Source organism: Oncorhynchus nerka, linkage group LG6, assembly GCF_034236695.1.
Source record: "Oncorhynchus nerka isolate Pitt River linkage group LG6, Oner_Uvic_2.0, whole genome shotgun sequence".
Classification (NCBI taxonomy): Eukaryota; Metazoa; Chordata; class Actinopteri; order Salmoniformes; family Salmonidae; genus Oncorhynchus; species Oncorhynchus nerka.
In genome coordinates, this window is record NC_088401.1 from 17279151 (window position 1) to 17306038 (window position 26888).

At 48.7% G+C, this 26888-nt stretch overlaps 1 protein-coding gene across 3 annotated transcripts in view; it reads right to left on the reverse strand.

Moving 5' to 3' along the window:
- Positions 1-26888, reverse strand: part of LOC115129317 (phosphatidylinositol 5-phosphate 4-kinase type-2 alpha-like) — a 45489-nt gene that overhangs the window by 14920 nt on the left and 3681 nt on the right. For all 3 annotated transcript variants that reach the window (XM_065019298.1, XM_065019300.1, XM_065019299.1), the window contains exons 2-6: positions 6509-6606; positions 2292-2388; positions 649-801; positions 371-517; positions 197-235 (exon numbers count right to left, since the gene is read on the reverse strand). In XM_065019298.1, the coding sequence (XP_064875370.1) occupies positions 197-235; positions 371-517; positions 649-801; positions 2292-2388; positions 6509-6606 (534 nt within the window). The remainder of the gene's footprint in view (positions 1-196; positions 236-370; positions 518-648; positions 802-2291; positions 2389-6508; positions 6607-26888) is intronic.

Consider the following 26888-nt stretch of genomic DNA (forward strand, 5'->3'; position numbering starts at 1 on the left):
TCGCCCTCCACATGGTTGTATAGGACAGGGAGTGGCCAGGAATCAGAATCCATACTCAGTGTCTATATAAATATATTAAACACACCATGTATAGGTCCAGAGCTGGTTGTGTGTGTGTGTGTGTGTGTGTGTGTGTGTGTGTGTGTGTGTGTGTGTGTGTGTGTGTGTGTGTGTGTGTGTGTGTAAATGACTGTACCTTCTCCTTGTCGCTGGCCTCCCTGGCCACAGTGGAGCCCTGACAGACAGAAAGATGTCAGACATTTTATCATTGATTTCCTTTTGTAAGCCTGTAACCCCTCCCTCCCTCCCTCCCCCCTCCCCTCCCTCCACCTCTCCCTCCCCCTCCCCCTCCCTCCCTCCCTGCACCTACCTTCAGATCGTATTTTTTGTAGACGGGGAGGCGGTGGGAGAAGATGTTCCTGGTGACGATCATGTAGGTCTCGTCTCCGTCCACCGTGAGGCGGTACATCCCCAGGAACTGAGGCAGCAGCGTGTTGCCATGACACTCCACTATGAACTAGGAGGGGGAGGCACTCACTTTGGTACTTCTTTAGGCTTGTGTGTGTGTGTGTGTGTGTGTGTGTGTGTGTGTGTGTGTGTGTGTGTGTGTGTGTGTGTGTGTGTGTGTTTCTGTGTGTGTGCCTCTACCTGGTGGTACTTCTTGAGGATGTTGTGCATCTCAGCCACATCCTCGCTGGTGATGGTTTTGATGACGTAGTGTTTGTCGTAGGTGGTGTGAAAGCGAGCGCCAGTCCGACCCTGAGCATCACTGTTCAACGGAGCCGCACGGGTCAGGGAATTCTACAGTAAGAGAAGAGTGAATCACTCATTTCTGGAAACATATGAAACAGTGTTTGAATCTACAGAGAATGAGAGAGACAGAAAGAGAAAGAGGGAAGAGAGAGAGACAGAAAGAGGAAATAAAGAGAGAGAGACAGAAAGAGAAAGAGGGAAGAGAGAGAGAGAGACAGAAAGAGAAAGAGGAAAGAGGGAAGAGAGAGACAGAAAGAGAGCGAGAGACAGAAAGAGAGCGAGAGACAGAAAGAGAGCGAGAGACAGAAAGAGAGCGAGAGACAGAAAGAGAGCGAGAGAGAGAAAGAGAGAGAGAGACAGAAAGAGAGAGAGAGACAGAAAGAGAGAGAGAGACAGAAAGAAAGAGAGAGACAGAAAGAGAGAGAGAGACAGAAAGAGAGAGAGACAGAAAGAGAGAGAGACAGAAAGAGAGAGAGAGACAGAAAGAGAGAGAGAGACAGAAAGAGAGAGAGAGACAGAAAGAGAGAGAGGTGGACTCTGTGACTATCAGAGACAGCTGAAGTCAGGTAGGCCTCCAATCCCTCTACTGCACCCTCCAATTGCTCAGCCCTACACCAGCGCCAAGGTGTGTGATGACAAACACCCCTCCTTCCCCTGAGGTTGTAGCCCCGCCTACCCCCTGAACCCCCCTGCCCCTGGCACACAGCTGATGCCCTCCAGAACCACCCCACCCTTCCTAGCCCCCTCCATGTCAGGTTGTCTTTCCACCTCCACTGAAATATAAACATGACACAGAGACAGCTGCAGAGGAACAGAATCAATGACCTATCATGCCAACACAGAACACACACAGCGAGAGAGACAGAGACAGCTGCAGAGGAACAGAATCAATGACCTATCATGCCAACACAGAACACACACAGCGAGAGACAGAGACAGCTGCAGAGGAACAGAATCAATGACCTATCATGCCAACACAGAACACACACAGCGAGAGACAGAGACAGCTGCAGAGGACCAGAATCAATGACCTATCATGCCAACACAGAACACACACAGCGAGAGACAGAGACAGCTGCAGAGGAACAGAATCAATGACCTATCATGCCAACACAGAACACACACAGCGAGAGACAGAGACAGCTGCAGAGGAACAGAATCAATGACCTATCATGCCAACACACAACACACACAGCGAGAGAGACAGAGACAGCTGCAGAGGAACAGAATCAATGACCTATCATGCCAACACAGAACACACACAGCGAGAGACAGAGACAGCTGCAGAGGAACAGAATCAATGACCTATCATGCCAACACAGAACACACACAGCGAGAGAGACAGAGACAGCTGCAGAGGAACAGAATCAATGACCTATCATGCCAACACAGAACACACACAGCGAGAGAGACACGAGACAGAAACCGCGAGAGAGAAATAAGACAGAAAGGAGAGAAAGTTGCTGATAAGATATGAAAGAAAGGGAAAGATTTGGGAGAAAAACAGAGTGGGAGTGAGATGTTCACTCTGTGTGTACCTGGAAATCCTGGTCATCGATGCCAAACCTCTCTCTGAGGTTGCGGAACACCAGAGGACAGTACTCCTTAAACTTGAAATGGCTCGGCATGTTCTCCCTGCACACACATACATTTAACATTAGATAGCATTTACCTTAGGACCAGGGGTTCCCAAACTGGTGTGGCCCACGACCCCAACATGTAAAAACAAATCAACAGCCCATGTTTAGACTATTACAAATCAGTCTGAAATACTTTCAAAAGTACTGTTAATCTGAAGGAAGTATGGTTGGAAGTGAAATCAGAAAGTATGTATGTATCTTCTGTTTAGAGAAGAACATCATGGATTGTTATCCCTCCCGTCTGATTTAGTGCCTGGTCTTGTGGTCATTGTAGAAGGACACAGACATACGTGTTCCTGAGAGTCTTGTCTTCCAGTGTTGGGGTCATGTTGTAGTTGAAACAGTGTTGGGGTCATGTTGTAGTTGAAACAGTGTTGGGGTCATGTTGTAGTTGAAACAGTGTTGGGGTCATGTTGTAGTTGAAACAGTGTTGGGGTCATGTTGTAGTTGAAACAGTGTTGGGGTCATGTTGTAGTTGAAACAGTGTTGGGGTCATGTTGTAGTTGAAATAGTGTTGGGGTCATGTTGTAGTTGAAACAGTGTTGGGGTCATGTTGTAGTTGAAACAGTGTTGGGGTCATGTTGTAGTTGAAACAGTGTTGGGGTCATGTTGTAGTTGAAACAGTGTTGGGGTCATGTTGTAGTTGAAACAGTGTTGGGGTCATGTTGTAGTTGAAACAGTGTTGGGGTCATGTTGTAGTTTAAACAGTGTTGGGGTCATGTTGTAGTTTAAACAGTGTTGGGGTCATGTTGTAGTTCAGGGGTGTCAAAGTCAAATGGACGGAGGGCCAAATAAAAAAATCAGCTACAAGACGAGGGCCGGACTGTTCGAATGTTCATTGAAACATTTTTAAATGACGCATATAGTCTAGTGAACCTAATTGAACCTACTGAAAACCTAACAAATATATTACAATATGATCAGATAAATAAAGCAATATTTTCTTATGGCTCTGTCAGTAATCTTTAATTTTCAACAGACACAAAAGACAAATTTCCTTTATATAAATATCCCCATAACATGAACATTAAATGAAAGAAACCGGTATTCAAGGCACCATCAGTAGACTATATTTTCTATTTTAGCAAAAGTGGGCTAAATTTACTTCAAAGAAAAAACAATAATAGCAATTTTCTATCATCCACTCAACTGAAATATTTTTTTAAATATAATTGGATTGAAATACAAAAAAATAAAGTGCAAAAATCTATCAATCAAAAACAACACTTTGTTTAAGGAGAAGTAACATGCAGTGAAAACAAATATTAAATTTTAACTTTTAAACTTGAACTGAGTAAAAACTCTAAATATGTGATTGCACAGTAATGTTCACTTGTTTGAGGTTGAGGGTGATACTTGGTGGTGTCCCATCTTTTCCACAAGTTCATCAATGTTCGGGGTAAGGCTCTGAGCTGAAGAAATCCTCAGAATTGAGTGGAGGTGTTCAGCAGTAAGTCGACTTCTGTGTGATGTTTTGTTCAGGTTCATCAAAGAAAACAGTTGTTCACACAGGTATGTGCTGCCAAACATAGACAACGTTTGAGCAGCCTGGATGCGCAGCTGGGGCATTGTGCCGGGAGGAACGGGCGAACTCCGCAGCACCCACTGCCGCATATTTTGCCCTCAGTGCATCATTGCATTGGAGGTCAATCAACTCCATTTGGAGGTTTGGTGGTGAGCTTTCCACGTCAACAGCAAATGGGTTACCGAGCAGTTCCAACCTGCTTTTGTGCTTCAAAGTCAGCAAATCGCGTCGAAAGTCAGCGGCAAGCATACCTATTTTATCAGCCAACTGTGTGCTCGGGAACGCACTGGTAGAGAGCTTCTCTTTCATGGTCTGGCAGCTGGGAAAGTGGCTCAAATTTTCTTTCCGCATCTGCGTCTCCCACAGAGTCAGTTTGGTTTTAAATGCCTTCACTGTACTGTACATATCAGAGATGACACGATCCCGACCCTGCAGCTGCAAGTTTATTGCATTCAGATGACTCGTAATGTCACACAGAAAAGCCATTTCACACAGAAACATTTCGTCTCGGAGTTGTGTTGTGTCTTTCCCTTTGCTGTCCAAGAACAGACAAATCTCCTCACGAAGCTCGAAACATCTTTGAAGCACCTTTCCCTGGCTTAGCCATCGCACCTCTGTGTGATAAGGCAAATCACCATGCTCCGTTTCTAACTCCGTCAGAAATGCCTTGAACTGGCGGTGATTCAAACCTTTGGCTCTGATAAAGTTAACTGTGCGCGTGATGATGCTCATTACATGCTCCATTTTCAAGGCTTTACCGCACAACGCTTCCTGGTGTATGATACAATGATAAGCTGTCAGCTCACCTGTCGCGTTTTCCTCTTGCATCTTTTCCGTATCTTCGCCACCAGTCCGCTCCTGTGTCCACACATCGCAGGTGCTCCGTCGGTTGTCAAACCCACGAGTTTTTCCCAAGGCAGCTCCATCTCATTTACACATCTTGACACCTCTTCATACAAATCATGCCCCGTAGTTGTGCCATGCATAGGACGTAAAGCCAAAAACTCCTCTGTCACGCTTAGGTTGGAGTCCACTCCGCGGATGAAAATTGACAACTGGGCAATGTCAGAAATGTCGGTGCTCTCATCCACAGCCAAGGAATATGCAATAAAATCTTTTCCCTTTTTCACAAGCTGCTCTTTTAGATTGATGGACAACTGGTCTACTCTCTCGGCAATGGTGTTTCTGCTCAGACTCACATTTAAAAAGAGTTGCCTTTTTCTGGGCAAACTTCGTCACAAACTTTAATCATGCAGTTTTTGATGAATCCCCCCTCCGTAAATGGCCGGGCTGATTTAGCGATCTCTTCTGCCAAAATAAAACTGGCCTTGACAGCAGCCTGGCCTTGTGATTTGGCTTTTTTGAACAGAGCCTGTCGAGATTTGAGGCCTCGTTTTAATTCCTCTGCCTTTTGTAGCCTTTGTTCCATGTCCATATTCTTGTTTTTGTCCGCGTGTTTCGTTTCATAATGTCGTCTCAGATTATACTCTTTCAGTACCGCCACACTTTCTCCACACAGAAGACACACAGGTTTTCCAGCTACCTTCGTGAACATATACTCCGACTCCCACCTTGTTTGAAACCCCCGGTTCTCAGTATCCACCTTCCGTTTTGCCATTTTTGATGGGTATCTGAAAGTTAATTTTACTGTGATGCTGACGACTGCTGTGCCAATAAATATTGAAATGAAGCAGCCTACTGCTCGGTGCGTCACCTTTGCATTGTGGGAAATGTAGTATTGGTGCGTGTAAAAGATCTGCGGGCTGCCGGCTTGCTGCGGGCCGGTTCTAATAATAAATCAAGATCATCCCAGGGGCCGTAAAAAACCTTCTTGCGGGCCGGATGTGGCCCGCGGGCCTTGACTCTGACATATGTGTTGTAGTTGAAACAGTGTTGGGGTCATGTTGTAGTTGAAACAGTGTTGGGGTCATGTTGTAGTTGAAACAGTGTTGGGGTCATGTTGTAGTTGAAACAGTGTTGGGGTCATGTTGTAGTTGAAACAGTGTTGGGGTCATGTTGTAGTTGAAACAGTGTTGGGGTCATGTTGTAGTTGAAACAGTGTTGGGGTCATGTTGTAGTTGAAACAGTGTTGGGGTCATGTTGTAGTTGAAACAGTGTTGGGGTCATGTTGTAGTTTAAACAGTGTTGGGGTCATGTTGTAGTTTAAACAGTGTTGGGGTCATGTTGTAGTTGAAACAGTGTTGGGGTCATGTTGTAGTTGAAACAGTGTTGGGGTCATGTTGTAGTTTAAACAGTGTTGGGGTCATGTTGTAGTTTAAACAGTGTTGGGGTCATGTTGTAGTTTAAACAGTGTTGGGGTCATGTTGTAGTTTAAACAGTGTTGGGGTCATGTTGTAGTTTAAACAGTGTTGGGGTCATGTTGTAGTTTAAACAGTGTTGGGGTCATGTTGTAGTTTAAACAGTGTTGGGGTCATGTTGTAGTTTAAACCGTTCAAAAGATACAGTCACATTTGTATGAATGGAAACAGAAACTGCCGTTTCTCTCGCAAAACTATTTTAAAATCACGATCGTGACACCTAGTTTGGGAAATTGCTGGATTAGTGTGTGTGTGTGTGTATACACACTTACTTGTTGAAGAGGTGATTGTCCACCTTAATCTTGGAGTAGGCCTTGAAGTCATCAGGCATCAACATGATAGGGATCTGAACATGGCTCAACTCATTGATCTGAGACAGAGCCGGAGAGACAGAATCATGTATTTGTAGAATAGTGACTAAACATAAAATCCCATCAGTTTGGAATGTTAGACCAGAGACCTTTTCGTTGAATCTAGATGAGCATACAGCACCTCTGACCTCTATCCTCATCACATCCCCTTCCTCGTTACCTCAGTGATCAACATCCTGGTTGTGCAGGCTTTGATTCCAGCCCAGTACCAATGCCTATAGGCTAAGAACCCATCTACTGCGGCCAACAATCACCTTGACTAGACATTCTGCATTTCTACTGCAGAGAACTGTGAAACACATGATTTTTAGAATCTAACACAGCGTGTCGGAGGAGGAGGCTGGGACAGAGTTGTAGTTTAGCGAGCCTCTAGACAGCAGGATTTTAGAGCTACCTAATTATATTTACATTCATTTTGGAGTAGAAAGTAAGTCCTTTAAAAAACATGTCACCAGATCTGAGCTTCTCAGTTTATCTACATACAAATGATCCAGAAACACTGATGAGGTAAACTAGACCACACACACACACACACACACACACACACACACGAGAGACCATTGTAAATACAACCCATATTTATGTTGATCTATTTTACCTTTTGTACGTTAACTATTTGCACATTGTTAAAACACTGTATATATATACACATAATATGACATTTGAAATGTCTCTATTCCTTTGGACCTTTTGTGACTAATGTTTACTGTTCATTGTTTACTTCACCTTTGTCTATTATCTATTAACATATGCTTCCCATGCCAATAAAGCACTTTGAATTGAGATAGCAAGACGGAGGTACAGACCAAGCAACCTGCACATTTGTATTTTTTAAATCTTTATTTCACTAGGCAAGTCAGTTAAGAACAAATTCTTATTTTCAACGACGGCCTAGGAACAGTGGGTTAACTGCCTTGTCAGCTCGGGGATTCGATCTTGCAAACTTTCGATTACTAGTCCAACACTCTAACCGCCAGGCCACCCGCCTCTAACCGCCAGGCCACCCGCCTCTAACCGCCAGGCCACCCGCCTCTAACCGCCAGGCCACCCGCCTCTAACCGCCAGGCCACCCGCCTCTAACCGCCAGGCCACCCGCCTCTAACCGCCAGGCCACCCGGCTCTAACCGCCAGGCCACCCGCCTCTAACCGCCAGGCCACCCGCCTCTAACCGCCAGGCCACCCGCCTCTAACCGCCAGGCCACCCGCCTCTAACCGCCAGGCCACCCGTCTCTAACCGCCAGGCCACCAGTCTCTAACCGCAAGGCCACCGCCACCCGTCTCTAACCGCAAGGCCACCGCCACCCGTCTCTAACCGCAAGGCCACCGCCACCCGTCTCTAACCGCAAGGCCACCGCCACCCGTCTCTAACCGCCAGGCCACCCGCCTCTAACCGCCAGGCCACCCGCCTCTAACCGCCAGGCCACCCGCCTCTAACCGCCAGGCCACCCGCCTCTAACCGCCAGGCCACCCGCCTCTAACCGCCAGGCCACCCGCCTCTAACCGCCAGGCCACCCGCCTCTAACCGCCAGGCCACCCGCCTCTAACCGCCAGGCCACCCGCCTCTAACCGCCAGGCCACCCGCCTCTAACCGCCAGGCCACCAGTCTCTAACCGCCAGGCCACCAGTCTCTAACCGCCAGGCCACCAGTCTCTAACCGCCAGGCCACCAGTCTCTAACCGCCAGGCCACCAGTCTCTAACCGCCAGGCCACCAGTCTCTAACCGCCAGGCCACCAGTCTCTAACCGCCAGGCCACCGCCACCCGCCTCTAACCGCCAGGCCACCAGTCTCTAACCGCCAGGCCACCAGTCTCTAACCGCCAGGCCACCAGTCTCTAACCGCCAGGCCACCAGTCTCTAACCGCCAGGCCACCCGCCTCTAACCGCCAGGCCACCCGCCTCTAACCGCCAGGCCACCCGTCTCTAACCGCCAGGCCACCAGTCTCTAACCGCCAGGCCACCAGTCTCTAACCGCCAGGCCACCAGTCTCTAACCGCCAGGCCACCAGTCTCTAACCGCCAGGCCACCCGTCTCTAACCGCCAGGCCACCCGTCTCTAACCGCCAGGCCACCCGCCTCTAACCGCCAGGCCACCCGCCTCTAACCGCCAGGCCACCAGTCTCTAACCGCCAGGCCACCAGTCTCTAACTGCCAGGCCACCCGTCACCCCAATGTCCTCTATGCTATTGTATGGTTATTTTTGCCCTAAACATATATGTTTCCCATGCCAATAAAGCCCTTAAGTAAGACAGACACAAACAGAGAAAATGGCCCAAAAGCGCCAGCTAAATTCAACCATGCCACTTTGTTTACATACTCATCTCATATGTATATACTGTACTCGATACCATCTACTGTATCTTGCCTATGCTGCTCAGTACCATCACTCATTCATATATCTTTATGTACATATTCTTTATCCCCTTACACTGTGTAAGACAGTAGTTTTGGAATTGTTAGTTAGATTACTTGGTTATTACTGCATTGTCGGAACTAGAAGCACAAGCATTTCTCTACACTCGCATTAACATCTGCTAACCATGTGTATGTGACAAATAAAATTGATTTGATTTGATTTGACCATTCGACCACAAATAACTAAATTCAAACAAATAGAAACCTCGAACCAAAATACATACACTATTTACTGGCTAAACGAAATCCTAAAATTCTAAATAGAGATAATCAAATTAGCACAACACCTTGTCAAAAATCTAAGAACTCAAAGGAAGACATTAACAATTTAGAGTCAGTGACCATAGCCTGACAATAGAGACAGGACGCCACAGAAAAACATGAGGATCAGAGAAGATGAAGCACTGCGGGTCAGGTAAACAAGAGAATGAGCAGCACTTCCTACACCACATATGACTCAGAGGTATTTACCTCCTGAAATTTAAAGAATTAAAGAATTGCAGGATTTCTTTAACTGCCTGTTGAGGGGAACATTTGCATTTTGTTAGGGAAAAGGTAGAGACAGCAGATCTTGTTGCAGATGATGTCCTGGCCTGTCATAATAACAGACGATAGATCCTGGCCTGTCATAATAACAGACGATAGATCCTGGCCTGTCATAATAACAGACGATAGATCCTGGCCTGTCATAATAACAGACGATAGATCCTGGCCTGTCATAATAACAGACGATAGATCCTGGCCTGTCATAATAACAGACGATAGATCCTGGCCTGTCATAATAACAGACGATAGATCCTGGCCTGTCATAATAACAGACGATAGATCCTGGCCTGTCATAATAACAGACGATAGATCCTGGCCTGTCATAATAACAGACGATAGATCCTGGCCTGTCATAATAACAGACGACAGATCCTGGCCTGTCATAATAACAGACGACAGATCCTGGCCTGTCATAATAACAGACGACAGATCCTGGCCTGTCATAATAACAGACGACAGATCCTGGCCTGTCATAATAACAGACGATAGATCCTGGCCTGTCATAATAACAGACGATAGATCCTGGCCTGTCATAATAACAGACGATAGATCCTGGCCTGTCATAATAACAGACGATAGATCCTGCCATGTCATACACATGAGCCCTTGTATATTCAAATTTGACAATTGTTGCTATTATTTACATTTTTGGTGTATTACTTCCCATGCATAATTGTTTATGTTGAAATATACAGTACCAGTCAAAAGTTGACATCTACTCATTCAAGGGTTTATTTTATTTATACGATTTTCTACATTGTTGAATAATAACTCATCCCAAGGCACCTCAATTGGGTTGAGGTCGGGTGATTGTGAAGGTCAGGTCATCTGATGCAGCACATCATCACTCTCCTTCTTGGTCAAATAGCCCTTACACAGCCTGGAGGTGTATTTTGAGTCATTGTCCTGTTGAAGAACAAATGATAGTCCCACTAAAACCCAAACCAGATGGGATGGTGTATCCCTGCAGAATGCCGTGGTAGTCATGCTGGTTAAGTCTGCCTTGAATTCTAAAGACATCACTGACAGTGTCACCAGCAAAGCACCCCCACACCATCACACCTCCTCCTCCATGCTTCACGGTGGGAACCACACATGCAGAGATCATCCGTTCACCTACAGTGCAATGCGTCTCACAAACACACAGTGGTTGGAACCAAAAATCTCAAATTTGGAATCATCAGACCAAAGGACCGATTTCCCCCGGTCTAATGTCCATTGCCCATGTTTCGTGGCCAAAGAAAGTCTCTTATTATTGGTGTCCTTTAGTGGTTTCTTTGCAGCAATTCGACCATGAAGGCCTGATTCACACACTCTGAACAGTTGATGTTGAGTTGTGTCTGTTACTTGAACTCTGAAGCATTTATTTGGGCTACAATTTCTGAGGCTGGTAACTAATGAACATATCCTCTGGGTCTTCCTGTGGCGGTCCTCAGAGACAGTTTCATCATAGCGCTTGATGGTTTTTGCGACTCCAAAATGTTTCCGTATTGACTGACCTTCATGTCTTAAAGTAATGATGGACTGTCGTTTCTCTTCACTTATTTGAGTGATTTTTGCCATAATATGGACTTCGTATTTTACAAATGAAGGCTGTCTTCTGTAAACCACCCCTACCCTGTCACAACACAACTGATTGGCTCAAACAAGTTAAGAAATTCCACAACTTTTAACAAGGCACACCTGTTAACTGAAATGCATTCCAGGTGATTACCTCATGAAGCTGGTTGAGAGAATGTGAAGAGTGTGCAAAGCTGTCATCAAGGCAAAGGGTGGCTACTTTGAAGAATCTCAAATATTAAATATGTTTTGATATGACTCCATACGTATTATTTCATAGTGTTGATGTCTTCACTATTATTCTACAATGTAGAAAATAGTCAAACTAAAGAAAAACGCTTGAATGAGTAGGTGTGTCCAGTCTTCTGACTGAGAATATACAGTACCATTATTGCTCAAACATATTGTTCATTTATATCATACTTCATATACATTGCTTTGGCAACAGTGGCAAAGAGGATTGACACCACCATCTCAGATTGTTCTGAAATTGTTTCTGTTGTTAGAAACATAATATTAGCATTAAAAAAAAAATTGTAATTCAATGAATCTATTTATAGAGGATTTTGATATGCTAACATTGCTACCATTGACTTGCATTGGATTTGTGCCATAAATGCTAAAAGGTTAGCATTTGAAACCGTGGACAGGGAAACTAAACCAAAGCATGGATTTGATTTATTTAACCAGGTAAGTTGACTGAGAACACATTCTCCTTTATGGCAACGACCTGTGGAATAGTTACAGTGGAGAGGGGGATGAATGAGCTAATTGTAAGCTGGGGATGATTAGGTGTCCATGATGGTATCAGAATTTAGCCAGGAGACGAGGGTTAACACCCCTACACTTACAAAAAGTGCCATGGGATCTTTAGTGACCACAGAGATTCAGGACACTCGTTTAACGTCCCATCCGAAAGACGGCACCCTACACAGGGCAGTGTCCTGGGGCATAGGGATATTTTTTTTAGACCAGAGGAAAGAGTGCCTCCTACTGGCCCTCCAACACCACTTCCAGCAGCATCTGGTCTCCTATCTAGTGACCGACCAGGACCAACCTTGCTTAGCTTCAGAAGCAAGCCAGCAGTGGGATGCAGGGTGTGCTGTCATACATTGTCCATAGACTACTACAGGGTAAGGAAACCAATGTGTAATTTGGGTGAACTATCCCTTTAATTCTGAGGTTGGGGGGTTTCTTAAACTTAAAAAAAAAATGTTATCCACATAGTAGGATGGGTCGGGTGGGATTGGTCTGGGGACTGGAGGGTTCATCGGTGGGTTGAGTTTCTTTGGATTACTCAGGAAAAAAAGTTTGTTGAAATTGGATGTTAGGTATTATATTTATTAAATATAATATGAATCCTATAAATTAAAATGATTAACTTGGGTGCAATCAATCAGCTTAATTTCTCAGAGATAAAATGATACTTCAACAAAATAATGTTGCAGGAATGCTAATCTCAGCTGTTTCTACAGAACTACAGGAATGATTTTAGAACAATCTGAGATGGTCATGGTTTGCTGAAATGACATGAACGACCAAACTACCCATTCATGCCAATAAAGCATTTATTGAATTGAATTAAGAGAGAGAGACAGAGAGATAACCATTGAGGCTGCAGCTTAACCAGTATCTGGTACAAGACGAAAGGAGACAAGGAAAGGAAGCAAGTGGACTTCAGAAGGGGGCAGAAACTTGATGATGGAACTTGGATGTTAAGGAGAGCGACTACTGAGAGAGAGAGAGAGAGAGAGAGAGAGAGAGAGAGAGACAGACATTCAGTGATGTGGGGTGCCAGGCAACAACGTCAGAAAGTACAAAGTACTTCAGGAGACGTCACCACATCACAAAGCTCTGTTTCACACACAGTACAGAGGCAGGAGAGAAGACAATGCCCTGCACACACACACATGGCACTGGGCCAACCTTCAGGAGGACAGCACAGTGGCAGGAAGTAGCAGCGATGTATTCTGGGGGCTGACGGTGACAGACTACAAATCTCTCCCCTTAAGGAAGCAGGATTACTAATCTCTCTGTAGAATTATATCATCATGACGCATTCATCTGTTCAGTCAGACAGGATTTAGCTCAGAATGAAGAGAACCACAGAGAACAGCATTCTCCAGACCTCCAGGATGAGTAGCCCGACGGGGCCGGTCTATGGCTGTGTCCCTAATGGCACCCTATCCCCTTTACAGTGCCCTATGGGCCCTAGCAAAGTCAAAAGAAGTGAAATATAAAGGGAATAGAGGGCTGTTTGGGACGCATCGTAGTCACTGTATTCCTTGGCTTGTTCAAATCAACTGAGTGAAGCAAAGTGGTGACGACTGCAGGCCTCATGTTCATGTTGCATTTAATCTCCTCCTCTGATGATGGCTCCAAACGTCAGTCTCTTATCTCTCTCTCTTTCACTCGCTCAGCCCGGCCAACTTTCACAGTGCCACTTCCTGTTCGTCGTCGCCTTGGTGACAGAGTCTGGTGTTTCCGACACAGAGCGGAGTGAGCAAGCTCCGTGCCCCGGTGGACAGGAAGTGGGAGAGGAACTCAGTCAGCACACGGAGGCTTCGCTCTCTCTCGCTCTCACTCATAACACCCTCTGACAGACAGACCCACAGCTCTCTGAACGACACACAGCTCTCTGAACGACCGACACACCGCTACCCCGACCGACCGGCACGCAGCTCTCCGACCGACACGCAGCTCTCCGACCGACCGACCGACACGCAGCTCTCCGACCGACACGCAGCTCTCCGACCGACCGACCGACACGCAGCTCTCCGACCGACCGACCGACCGACACGCAGCTCTCCGACCGACCGACCGACCGACACGCAGCTCTCCGAAGGACCGACCGACACGCAGCTCTCCGACCGACCGACCGGCCGACACGCAGCTCTCCGACCGACCGACCGAAACGCAGCTCTCCGACCGACCGACACGCAGCTCTCCGACCGACCGACCGACACGCAGCTCTCCGACCGACCGACCGACACGCAGCTCTCCGACTGACCGACCGACACGCAGCTCTCCGACCGACCGACACGCAGCTCTTCGACCGACCAACACACAGTGATGTGTAAAGCAACGATGTAATTTAAACGCCAGGTTTTCTTATGCTATGTATTGGCCATTGAGAGGGTCTGAATCCATCAGTCAGCCATATTGGTACTCCTTAGTAGGAGCAGTCCTCCATAGGAATGAATGGAATTCTACACTATTTCAATGAAGGACAAAATTACATGCATTTAAGTATATTTGCTGTTGTCATGGGGACAGTAACATTATGTTGAGCTCACATAATATACAATGAACCAAAACATAAAAATCAACATTTAAAGTGTTGGTCCCATATTTCATGAACGGAAATAAAACGTTTTCATACGCACAATAAACGTATTTCTCTCAAAATGTCATGCAGCATTTCTCCTTTGTCAAGATAATCCATCCACCTGACAGGTGTGGCATATCAAGAAGCTGATTAAACTGCTGGGAACAATAAAAGGCCACTAAAATGTGCAGTTTTGTCACACAATGCCACAGATGTCTCAAGTTTAGAGGGAGCGTCCAACTGGCATGCTGACTGCAGGAATGTCCACCAGAGCTGTTGCATGTTCTTTTCTCAACCATAAGCCGCCTCCAATATCATTTTAGAGAATTTGGTAGTACGCGCAACCGGCCTCACAACATCAGACCACGTGTATGGCGTTGAGTGGGCGAGTGGTTTGCTGATGTCAACGTTGTGAACAGAGTGCTCTATGGTGTTGGTGGGGTTATGGTATGGGCAGGCACAAGCTACAGACCACAAACTCAATTTCATTTTATAGATGGCAATTTGAATGTACAGACATACCGTGACGAGATCCTGAGGCCCATTGTGGTGCCATCACCTCATGTTTCAGCATGATAATGCACGTCCCCATGTCACAAGGATCTGTACACAACTCCTGGAAGCTGAAAATGTCCCAGTTCTTCCATGACCTGCATACTCACCAGACATGTCACCCATTGAGCATGTTTGGGATGCTCTGGATCGATGCGTACGACAGCGTGTTCCAGTTCCCACTTCACACAGCCATTGAAGAGGAGTGGGACAACATTCCACAATCAACAGCCTGATCAACTCTATGTGAAGATGTGTCACTCTGCAAGAGTAAAATGGTGGTCACACCAGATACTGTCTGGTTTTCTGATCCACGATCCTAACTTTTTAAATAACGGTTAAATAAAATAACAATATGAACTGTAACTCAGTAAAATCTTTGAAGATTAAAACATGTATTAAGGTGTCTGTAATAGAATATACTTGCCAAAAATGATTGTAGACATTAATAAATGCATTTCTATAACTTCCTAAATATTTTTTACAATGGAGAAGGAATGCTAAGATGGAGGCACATTGGCTCGAACACAGCACCCCCTATCAGTCATCTAGTGTTAACAAATCATTGGTTTAAAGTTGTGTGCGTTTGTGCGCGTGTCAGTCAACAGATCTCAACACCATTGAACACTTCTGGGAGATTCTGGAGGGATTCCGAGACAGCGTTTTCCACCGGCCATCAACAAAAACGTACAGAATTGATTGTGGAATAAGGTTGTCGCATCCCTCCAATAGAGTTCCAGACACTTGAAGAATCTATGCTACTACCACCACCACCACCACCAGGTACTACTACCACCACCACCACCACCAGGTACTACTACTACTACCACCACCACCAGGTACTACCACCACCAGGTACTACTACTACTACTACCACTACCACCACCACCAGGTACTACTACTACTACCACCTACTACTACTACTACTACTACTACTACCACCACCACCACCAGGTACTACTACTACTACTACTAACACCACCACCACCACCAGGTACTACTACTACCACCACCACCACCACAAGGTACTACTACCACCACCTGGTACTACTACTACCACCACCACCTGGTACTACTACTACTACTACCACCACCACCTGGTACTACTACTACTACCACCACCACCACCACCTGGTACTACTACTACTACCACCACCACCTGGTACTACTACTACTACCACCACCACCTGGTACTACTACTACTACCACCACCACCTGGTACTACTACTACCACCACCACCTGGTACTACTACTACTACCACCACCACCTGGTACTACTACTACTACCACCACCACCTGGTACTACTACTACCACCACCACCACCACCACCACCACCTGGTACTACTACTACTACCACCACTACCACCACCTGGTACTACTACTACTACCACCACTACCACCACCACCTGGTACTACTACTACCACCACCACCTGGTACTACTACTACCACCACTACCTGGTACTACTACTACCACCACCACCTGGTACTACTACTACCACCACCACCTGGTACTACTACTACCACCACCACCTGGTACTACTACTACCACCACCACCTGGTACTACTACTACTACCACCACCTGGTACTACTACTACTACCACCACCTGGTACTACTACTACTACCACCACCTGGTACTACTACTACTACCACTACCACCACCTGGTACTACTACTACTACCACTACCACCACCTGGTACTACTACTACCACCACCACCTGGTACTACTACCACCACCACCACCACCTGGTACCACCACCACCACCACTACCTGGTACCACCACCACCACTACCTGGTACCACCACCACCACTACCTGGTACCACCACCTGGTACCACCACTACCTGATACCACCACCTGGTACCCCCACTACTACCACCACCTGGTACTACTACTACCACCTGGTACTACTACTACTACTACTACCACCTGGTACAACTACTACTACTACTACCACCACTACCACTACCTGGTACCACTACCACCACTACCTGGTACCACCACTACTACCATCACCTGCTACTACTACTACCACCACCACCACTAGGTACTACTACCACCACCAGGTACTACTACCACCCCCACCACCACCACCACGTGGTACTACTACTTCCACCACCACCACCACCTGGTACTGGCACTACTACTACCACCTGGTACTACTACCACCACCACCTGGTACTACCACTACTACCGCCACCTGGTACTACCAGCAACACCACCAGGTACTACTACCACCACCAGGTACTACTACCACCACCACCACCACGTGGTACTACTACTTCCACCACCACCACCTGGTACTGGCACTGCTACTACCACCTGATACTACTACTACTACCACCTGGTACTACTACTACTACCACCTGGTACTACTACTACCACCACCTGGTACTACTACCACCACCACCTGGTACCACCACCACCTGGTACTACTACTACCAGCACCACCTTGTTTTGGGATGAGTTGGACCGCAGAGTGAAGGAAAAGCAATCAAGTGCTCAGCATATGTGGGAACTCCTTCAAGACTTTTGGAAATGCATTCCAGGCAAGCTGGTTGAGAAAATGCCAAGAGTGTGCAAAGTTGTCAAGGGAAAGTGTCTACTTTGAAGAATCTAAAATGTATTTAGATTTTTTTAACACTTTTTTGGTTACTACATAATTCCATATGTGTTATTTCATAGATGCTGTCTTCACTATTATTCTACAATGTAGAAAATAGTAAAAATAAGAAAAACCCTTGAATGAGTAGGTGTCCAAACTTTTGACTGGTACTGTGTATATGGTACTGGTACTGTATAGATGGTACTGGTACTGTATAGATGGTACTGGTACTGTATAGATGGTACTGGTACTGTATAGATGGTACTGGTACTGTATAGATGGTACTGGTACTGTATAGATGGTACTGGTACTGTATAGATGGTACTGGTACTGTATAGATGGTACTGGTACTGTATAGATGGTACTGGTACTGTATAGATGGTACTGGTACTGTATAGATGGTACTGGTACTGTATAGATGGTACTGGTACTGTATAGATGGTACTGGTACTGTATAGAGTACTGGTACTGGTACTGGTATAGATGGTACTGGTACTGTATAGATGGTACTGGTACTGTATAGATGGTACTGGTACTGTATAGATGGTACTGGTACTGTATAGATGGTACTGGTACTGTATAGATGGTACTGGTACTGTATAGATGGTACTGGTACTGTATAGATGGTACTGGTACTGTGTATATAGATTTTTAGCAAATATTTTCTTACTTTTAAAATAATTCTGCAGTGTTGCTTAAGGGCTTGTAAGAAAGAATTTCACAGTAAGGTCTACACCTTTTGCATTCGGTGCATGTGACAAATAAAATGTGATTTTACACACACCATTCACTTCTGGTAGGGCCTACTGTACACACATTGATAGCCATGCAGGGCAACGAGGGCACTAGGATATCTACTGCTGGTGACTAAAGCTATATTTTAAATCAATGTCCTTGTCTCCTCTGGCATAACATTATTTCTCTCTGCTCTACGCCATGCTACAGTGGACACCTGTCACACACACACACACACACACACACACACACGAGTAGAGGGCGCAACAGAGGTCCTGACCCCAACTGTGCACAAAAGACGACCTCTCCTGCTTCATCAAGTTGCCCCTCTCCAACCCGACCACCCAGACATAAGAAGTGACAGACCATGTGGAAAGACACGCACGTACACCACACACTCAATGTGCTCGGCTGGTCCCTGGGGAATCCAGGTCCTTTGTGAGATCCCATCTATTCTGTTCTTCATCCATATTCACCACATAATAGTTGGAGGTCAATCCTGTGGCTATGAATAGGAACAGCCTCTTACGTCACACACAGACCCAGACACAGTCACTGGCTCAGAAAGACAGGGGGAGAGAGAGCGAGGGGTAGAGGGACGGAGGAATAGGCAGCAGGAGAGAGAGCGAGGGGTAGAGGGGCGGAGGAATAGGCAGCAGGAGAGAGAGCGAGGGGTAGAGGGACAGAGGAAGGCAGCAGGAGAGAGAGTGAGGGGTAGAGGGACAGAGGAATAGGCAGCAGGAGAGAGAGGGAGGGGTAGAGGGACAGAGGAAGGCAGCAGGAGAGAGAGTGAGGGGTAGAGGGACAGAGGAATAGGCAGCAGGAGAGAGAGGGAGGGGTAGAGGGACGGAGGAATAGGCAGCAGGAGAGAGAGCGAGGGGGAGAGGGACGGAGGAATAGGCAGCAGGAGAGAGAGTGAGGGGTAGAGGGGCAGAGGAATAGGCAGCAGGAGAGAGAGTGAGGGGTAGAGGGACAGAGGAATAGGCAGCAGGAGAGAGAGGGAGGGGTAGAGGGACGGAGGAATAGGCAGCAGGAGAGAGAGCGAGGGGGAGAGGGACGGAGGAATAGGCAGCAGGAGAGAGAGAGGGGTAGAGGGACAGAGGAAGGCAGCAGGAGAGAGAGTGAGGGGTAGAGGGACAGAGGAAGGCAGCAGGAGAGAGAGCGAGGGGTAGAGGGACAGAGGAAGGCAGCAGGAGAGAGAGTGAGGGGTAGGAGGGACAGAGGAAGGCAGCAGGAGAGAGAGTGAGGGGTAGAGGGACAGAGGAAGGCAGCAGGAGAGAGAGTGAGGGGTAGAGGGACAGAGGAAGGCAGCAGGAGAGAGAGTGAGGGGTAGAGGGATGGAGGAATATGCAGCAGGAGAGAGAGTGAGGGGTAGAGGGACAGAGGAAGGCAGCAGGACAGAGAGCGAGGGGTAGAGGGGCGGAGAAATAGGCAGCAGGGGATAGCGAGGGGTAGAGGGGCAGAGGAATAGGCAGCAGGGGAGAGCGAGGGGTAGAGGGACAGAGGAATAGGCAGCAGGGGAGAGCGAGGGGTAGAGGGGCAGAGGAATAGGCAGCAGGGGAGAGAGGGCGAGGGACAGAGGGACAGAGGAATAGGCAGCAGGACAGAGAGCGAGGGGTAGAGGGATGGAGGAATAGGCAGCAGGGGAGAGAGTGAGGGGTAGAGGGACAGAGGAATAGGCAGCAGGACAGAGAGCGAGGGGTAGAGGGACAGAGGAATAGGCAGCAGGGGAGAGAGCGAGGAGTAGAGGGACAGAGGAAGGCAGCAGGACAGAGAGCGAGGGGTAGAGGGGCGGAGGAATAGGCAGCAGGGCGAGGGGTAGAGGGACAGAGGAAGGCAGCAGGAGGGAGAGCGAGGGGTAGAGGGACGGAGGAATAGGCAGCAGGAGAGAGAGCGAGGGGTAGAGGGGCAGAGGAAGGCAGCAGGACAGAGAGCGAGGGGTAGAGGGGCGGAGGAATAGGCAGCAGGGGAGAGCGAGGGGTAGAGGGACAGAGGAATAGGCAGCAGGGGAGAGCGAGGGGTAGAGGGGCAGAGGAATAGGCAGCAGGGGAGAGCGAGGGGTAGAGGGACAGAGGAATAGGCAGCAGGGGAGAGCGAGGGGTAGGGACAGGGGGCAGAGGAATAGGCAGCAGGGAGAGAGCGAGGGGTAGAGGGACAGAGGAATAGGCAGCAGGACAGAGAGCGAGGGGTAGAGGGACAGAGGAATAGGCAGCAGGGGAGAGCGAGGGGTAGAGGGGCAGAGGAATAGGCAGCAGGGGAGAGCGAGGGGTAGAGGGACAGAGGAATAGGCAGCAGGGGAGAGCGAGGGGTAGAGGGGCAGAGGAATAGGCAGCAGGGGAGAGAGCGAGGGGTAGAGGGACAGAGGAATAGGCAGCAGGACAGAGAGCGAGGGGTAGAGGGATGGAGGAATAGGCAGCAGGGGAGAGAGTGAGGGGTAGAGGGACAGAGGAATAGGCAGCAGGACAGAGAGCAGAGGGTAGAGGGACAGAGGAATAGGCAGCAGGGGAGAGAGCGAGGAGTAGAGGGACAGAGGAAGGCAGCAGGAGGGAGAGCGAGGGGTAGAGGGACGGAGGAATAGGCAGCAGGAGAGAGAGCGAGGGGTAGAGGGGCAGAGGAATAGGCAGCAGGAGAGAGAGTGAGCAGGGGTAGAGGGACAGAGGAATAGGCAGCAGGGGAGAGAGGGGAGTGAGGGGTAGAGGGACAGAGGGGAAGGCAGCAGGAGAGAGAGTGAGGGGTAGAGGGATGGAGGAATATGCAGCAGGGGAGAGAGAGTGAGGGGTAGAGGGACAGAGGAAGGCAGCAGGACAGAGAGCGAGGGGTAGAGCAGGGGGGGCGGAGAAATAGGCAGCAGGGGATAGCGAGGGGTAGAGGGGTAGGGCAGAGGAATAGGCAGCAGGGGAGAGCGAGGGGTAGAGGGACAGAGGAATAGGCAGCAGGGGAGAGCGAGGGGTAGAGGGGCAGAGGAATAGGCAGCAGGGGAGAGAGCGAGGGGTAGAGGGACAGAGGAATAGGCAGCAGGACAGAGAGCGAGGGGTAGAGGGATGGAGGAATAGGCAGCAGGGGAGAGAGTGAGGGGTAGAGGGACAGAGGAATAGGCAGCAGGACAGAGAGCGAGGGGTAGAGGGACAGAGGAATAGGCAGCAGGGGAGAGAGCGAGGAGTAGAGGGACAGAGGAAGGCAGCAGGACAGAGAGCGAGGGGTAGAGGGGCGGAGGAATAGGCAGCAGGGGAGAGCGAGGGGTAGAGGGACAGAGGAAGGCAGCAGGAGGGAGAGCGAGGGGTAGAGGGACGGAGGAATAGGCAGCAGGAGAGAGAGCGAGGGGTAGAGGGGCAGAGGAAGGCAGCAGGACAGAGAGCGAGGGGTAGAGGGGCGGAGGAATAGGCAGCAGGGGAGAGCGAGGGGTAGAGGGACAGAGGAATAGGCAGCAGGGGAGAGCGAGGGGTAGAGGGGCAGAGGAATAGGCAGCAGGGGAGAGCGAGGGGTAGAGGGACAGAGGAATAGGCAGCAGGGGAGAGCGAGGGGTAGAGGGGCAGAGGAATAGGCAGCAGGGGAGAGAGCGAGGGGTAGAGGGACAGAGGAATAGGCAGCAGGACAGAGAGCGAGGGGTAGAGGGACAGAGGAATAGGCAGCAGGGGAGAGCGAGGGGTAGAGGGGCAGAGGAATAGGCAGCAGGGGAGAGCGAGGGGTAGAGGGACAGAGGAATAGGCAGCAGGGGAGAGCGAGGGGTAGAGGGGCAGAGGAATAGGCAGCAGGGGAGAGAGCGAGGGGTAGAGGGACAGAGGAATAGGCAGCAGGACAGAGAGCGAGGGGTAGAGGGATGGAGGAATAGGCAGCAGGGGAGAGAGTGAGGGGTAGAGGGACAGAGGAATAGGCAGCAGGACAGAGAGCGAGGGGTAGAGGGACAGAGGAATAGGCAGCAGGGGAGAGAGCGAGGAGTAGAGGGACAGAGGAAGGCAGCAGGAGGGAGAGCGAGGGGTAGAGGGACGGAGGAATAGGCAGCAGGAGAGAGAGCGAGGGGTAGAGGGGCAGAGGAAGGCAGCAGGACAGAGAGCGAGGGGTAGAGGGGCGGAGGAATAGGCAGCAGGGGAGAGCGAGGGGTAGAGGGACAGAGGAATAGGCAGCAGGACAGAGAGCGAGGGGTAGAGGGACAGAGGAATAGGCAGCAGGGGAGAGCGAGGGGTAGAGGGGCAGAGGAATAGGCAGCAGGGGAGAGCGAGGGGTAGAGGGGCAGAGGAATAGGCAGCAGGGGAGAGAGCGAGGGGTAGAGGGACAGAGGAATAGGCAGCAGGACAGAGAGCGAGGGGTAGAGGGATGGAGGAATAGGCAGCAGGGGAGAGAGTGAGGGGTAGAGGGACAGAGGAATAGGCAGCAGGAGAGAGAGCGAGGGGTAGAGGGACAGAGGAAGGCAGCAGGACAGAGAGCGAGGGGTAGAGGGGCGAAGGAATAGGCAGCAGGGGAGAGCGAGGGGTAGAGGGACAGAGGAAGGCAGCAGGAGGGAGAGCGAGGGGTAGAGGGACGGAGGAATAGGCAGCAGGAGAGAGAGCGAGGGGTAGAGGGGCAGAGGAAGGCAGCAGGACAGAGAGCGAGGGGTAGAGGGGCGGAGGAATAGGCAGCAGGGGAGAGCGAGGGGTAGAGGGACAGAGGAATAGGCAGCAGGGGAGAGCGAGGGGTAGAGGGGCAGAGGAATAGGCAGCAGGGGAGAGCGAGGGGTAGAGGGACAGAGGAATAGGCAGCAGGGGAGAGCGAGGGGTAGAGGGGCAGAGGAATAGGCAGCAGGGGAGAGAGCGAGGGGTAGAGGGACAGAGGAATAGGCAGCAGGACAGAGAGCGAGGGGTAGAGGGACAGAGGAATAGGCAGCAGGGGAGAGCGAGGGGTAGAGGGGCAGAGGAATAGGCAGCAGGGGAGAGCGAGGGGTAGAGGGACAGAGGAATAGGCAGCAGGAGAGAGAGCGAGGGGTAGAGGGACGGAGGAATAGGCAGCAGGAGAGAGAGCGAGGGGTAGAAGGACAGAGGAATAGGCAGCAGGAGAGAGAGAGAGGGGTAGAGGGACAGAGGAATAGGCAGCAGGAGAGAGAGCGAGGGGTAGAGGGACAGAGGAATAGGCAGCAGGAGAGAGAGCGAGGGGTAGAGGGACAGAGGAATAGGCAGCAGGAGAGAGAGCGAGGGGTAGAAGGACGGAGGAATAGGCAGCAGGAGAGAGAGCGAGGGGGAGAGAGTGAGGGGGAGAGAGAGGGAGGGGGAGAGAGTGAGGGGGAGAGAGCGAGGGGGGAGAGAGCGAGGGGGAGAGAGCGAGGGGGAGAGAGCGAGGGGGAGAGCATGGTTTTTAACTGTCTAATGCGCTGAATATTGTTATTTTATTTCACCTTTATTTAACCAGGTAGGCTAGTTGAGAACACCTTTATTTAACCAGGTAGGCTAGTTGAGAACACCTTTATTTAACCAGGTAGGCTAGTTGAGAACACCTTTATTTAACCAGGTAGGCTAGTTGAGAACACCTTTATTTAACCAGGTAGGCTAGTTGAGAACACCTTTATTTAACCAGGTAGGCTAGTTGAGAACACCTTTATTTAACCAGGTAGGCCAGTTGAGAACACCTTTATTTAACCAGGTAGGCTAGTTGAGAACACCTTTATTTAACCAGGTAGGCTAGTTGAGAACACCTTTATTTAACCAGGTAGGCTAGTTGAGAACACCTTTATTTAACCAGGTAGGCTAGTTGAGAACACCTTTATTTAACCAGGTAGGCTAGTTGAGAACACCTTTATTTAACCAGGTAGGCCAGTTGAGAACACCTTTATTTAACCAGGTAGGCCAGTTGAGAACACCTTTATTTAACCAGGTAGGCCAGTTGAGAACACCTTTATTTAACCAGGTAGGCCAGTTGAGAACACCTTTATTTAACCAGGTAGGCTAGTTGAGAACAAGTTCTCATTTACAACTGCGACCTGGCCAAAAAGCAAAGCAGTGCGACACAAACAGAGTTACACATGGAATAAACAAAACATACTGTCCATAACACATTAGAAAAAAATCTATATACAGTGTGTGTAAATGAGGTAAGATCTCTGAGGTAGAGACTGGCGCGATAGAGACTGGCGCGATAGAGACTGGCGCGATAGAGACTGGCGCGACAGAGACTGGCGCGATAGAGACTGGCGCGACAGAGACTGGCGCGACAGAGACTGGCGCGACAGAGACTGGCGCGATAGAGACTGGCGCGACAGAGACTGGCGCGACAGAGACTGGCGCGATAGAGACTGGCGCGATAGAGACTGGCGCGATAGAGACTGGCGCGATAGAGACTGGCGCGATAGAGACTGGAGCGATAGAGACTGGAGCGACAGAGACTAGATCATTATAACATAATAACACACATAAATACGAGCCTTTGGTCATTAATATGATCGAATCCGGAAACTATCATTTAGAAAACAAAACGTTTATTATTTCAGTGAAATACGGAACAGTTCTGTATTTTATCTAACGGGTGGCATCCCTAAGTCTAAATATTCTTGTTACATTGCACAACCTTCAATGTTATGTCATAATTACATACAATTCTGGCAAATTAGTTCACAATGAGCCAGGCAACCCAAACTGCAATGAACGCAAGAGAAATTACAATTTCATCTGGTTAATATTGCCTGCTAAACTGGATCAGTAGTTATAACTAGTGATTATGATTGATTGTTTTTTTTATAAGATAAGTTTAATGCTAGCTAGCAATTTACCTTGGCTTCTAATACATTCGCGTAACAGGCAGGCTACTCATGGAGTGCAATGGTTAGAGCGTTGGACTAGTTAACTGTGCGGTTGCAAGATTGGAACCCCTGAGCTGACAAGGTGAAAATCTCTTTCTGCCACTGAACAAGACAGTTAACCCACCGTTCCTAAGTCTTCATTGAAAATAAGAATGTGTTCTTAACTGACTTGCCTAGTTAAATAAAAGGTATAAAAAAATAATCGGAAATCGGCGCCCAAAAATACCGGTTTCCGATTGTTATGAAAACTTGAAATCGGCCCTAATTAATCGGCCATTCCGATTAATCGGTCGACCTCTAGTTGTGGATGGGTATTACAGCATGACAATGACCCAACACATACAGCCAAGGCAAAAAAAGAGTGGCTCAAGAAGAAGCACATTAAGGTCCTGGAGTGGCCTAGCCAGTCTCCAGACCTTAATCCAATAGAGAATTTGTGGAGGGAGCTGAAGGTTCGAGTTGCCGAAGGGTCGAGTTGCCAAACGTCAGCCTCAACCTTAATGACTTGGAGAAGATCTGCAAAGAGGAGTGGGACAAAATCCCTCCTGAGATGTGTGCAAACCTGGTGGCCAACTACAAGAAACGTCTGACCTCTGATTGCCAAAAAGGGTTTTGCCACCAAGTACTAAGTCATGTTTTGCAGAGGGGTCAAATACTTATGTCCCTCATTAAAATGCAAATCAATTTATAACGTTTTTGACATACGTTTTTCTGGATTTTTGTTGTTGTTATTCTGTCTCTCAATGTTCAAATAAACCTACCATCAAAATTAGACTGATCATTTCTTTGTCAGTGTGCAAACATACAAAATCAGCAGGGGATCAAATACTTTTTCCCTCACTGTATGTATGATGATGATTCACCAGAGGTGTACAGACATTCTAGAAAACAGTATGTCTCAACCTCCTGTCCATGGATGGAGTGCCACAGGTTCCTGCCTGGGATGTTGCTGGACGGCAAAACGGCTGGGCTGCATGTCAACAGTCAGGGTGTCTCTCTCTAAACTAAGTCCTATATCCTCAGGGTGTTAAGACAGAGTAGGAATGTCTGAGGCTTTGGGTGTCAGACGGAGTTTGTTAATCCCCCCCGTGTGGAGAGGGAACCATCATAGACAGAAATGTCTATCTGCTGTCACTCACTACCACCAATCACACAGCCGAGGCTTTAAAATCACAAACGCAATTTGTGATTTGAATGAGGTGCGGCATCAAATCAAGTAATCTAGTGACTCCCCTGTTCTCTCTACCATGGCCATCTAGTGACTCCCCTGTTCTCTCTACCATGGCCATCTAGTGACTCCCCTGTTCTCTCTACCATGGCCATCTAGTGACTCCCCTGTTCTCTCTACCATGGCCATCTAGTGACTCCCCTGTTCTCTCTACCATGGCCATCTAGTGACTCCCCTGTTCTCTCTACCATGGCCATCTAGTGACTCCCCTGTTCTCTCTACCATGGCCATCTAGTGACTCCCCTGTTCTCTCTACCATGGCCATCTAGTGACTACCAGTTGAGTTGTCTACGTCGGTCCTGATGTTCCAGCAACAGGAATGCAGAGTGCTGGCGAGTTTCCAGAAAGCGCTGGGTTTAATTGATGGGTCTCTCAGGAGATAAGGAGGGTTCTGTTTCTTTGCCAGCCTCAGAGTGTGTGTGTGTGTGTGTGTGTGTGTGTACACATTGTCAGGCCTCCCCCTCTCTCCATTCCAGTGTTGTCGCTAGCAGACATTCCATCTGACCCCTACTCAAACTTGGGGAAAGACAGCAGCTCTCACACAATCAGCAGGCT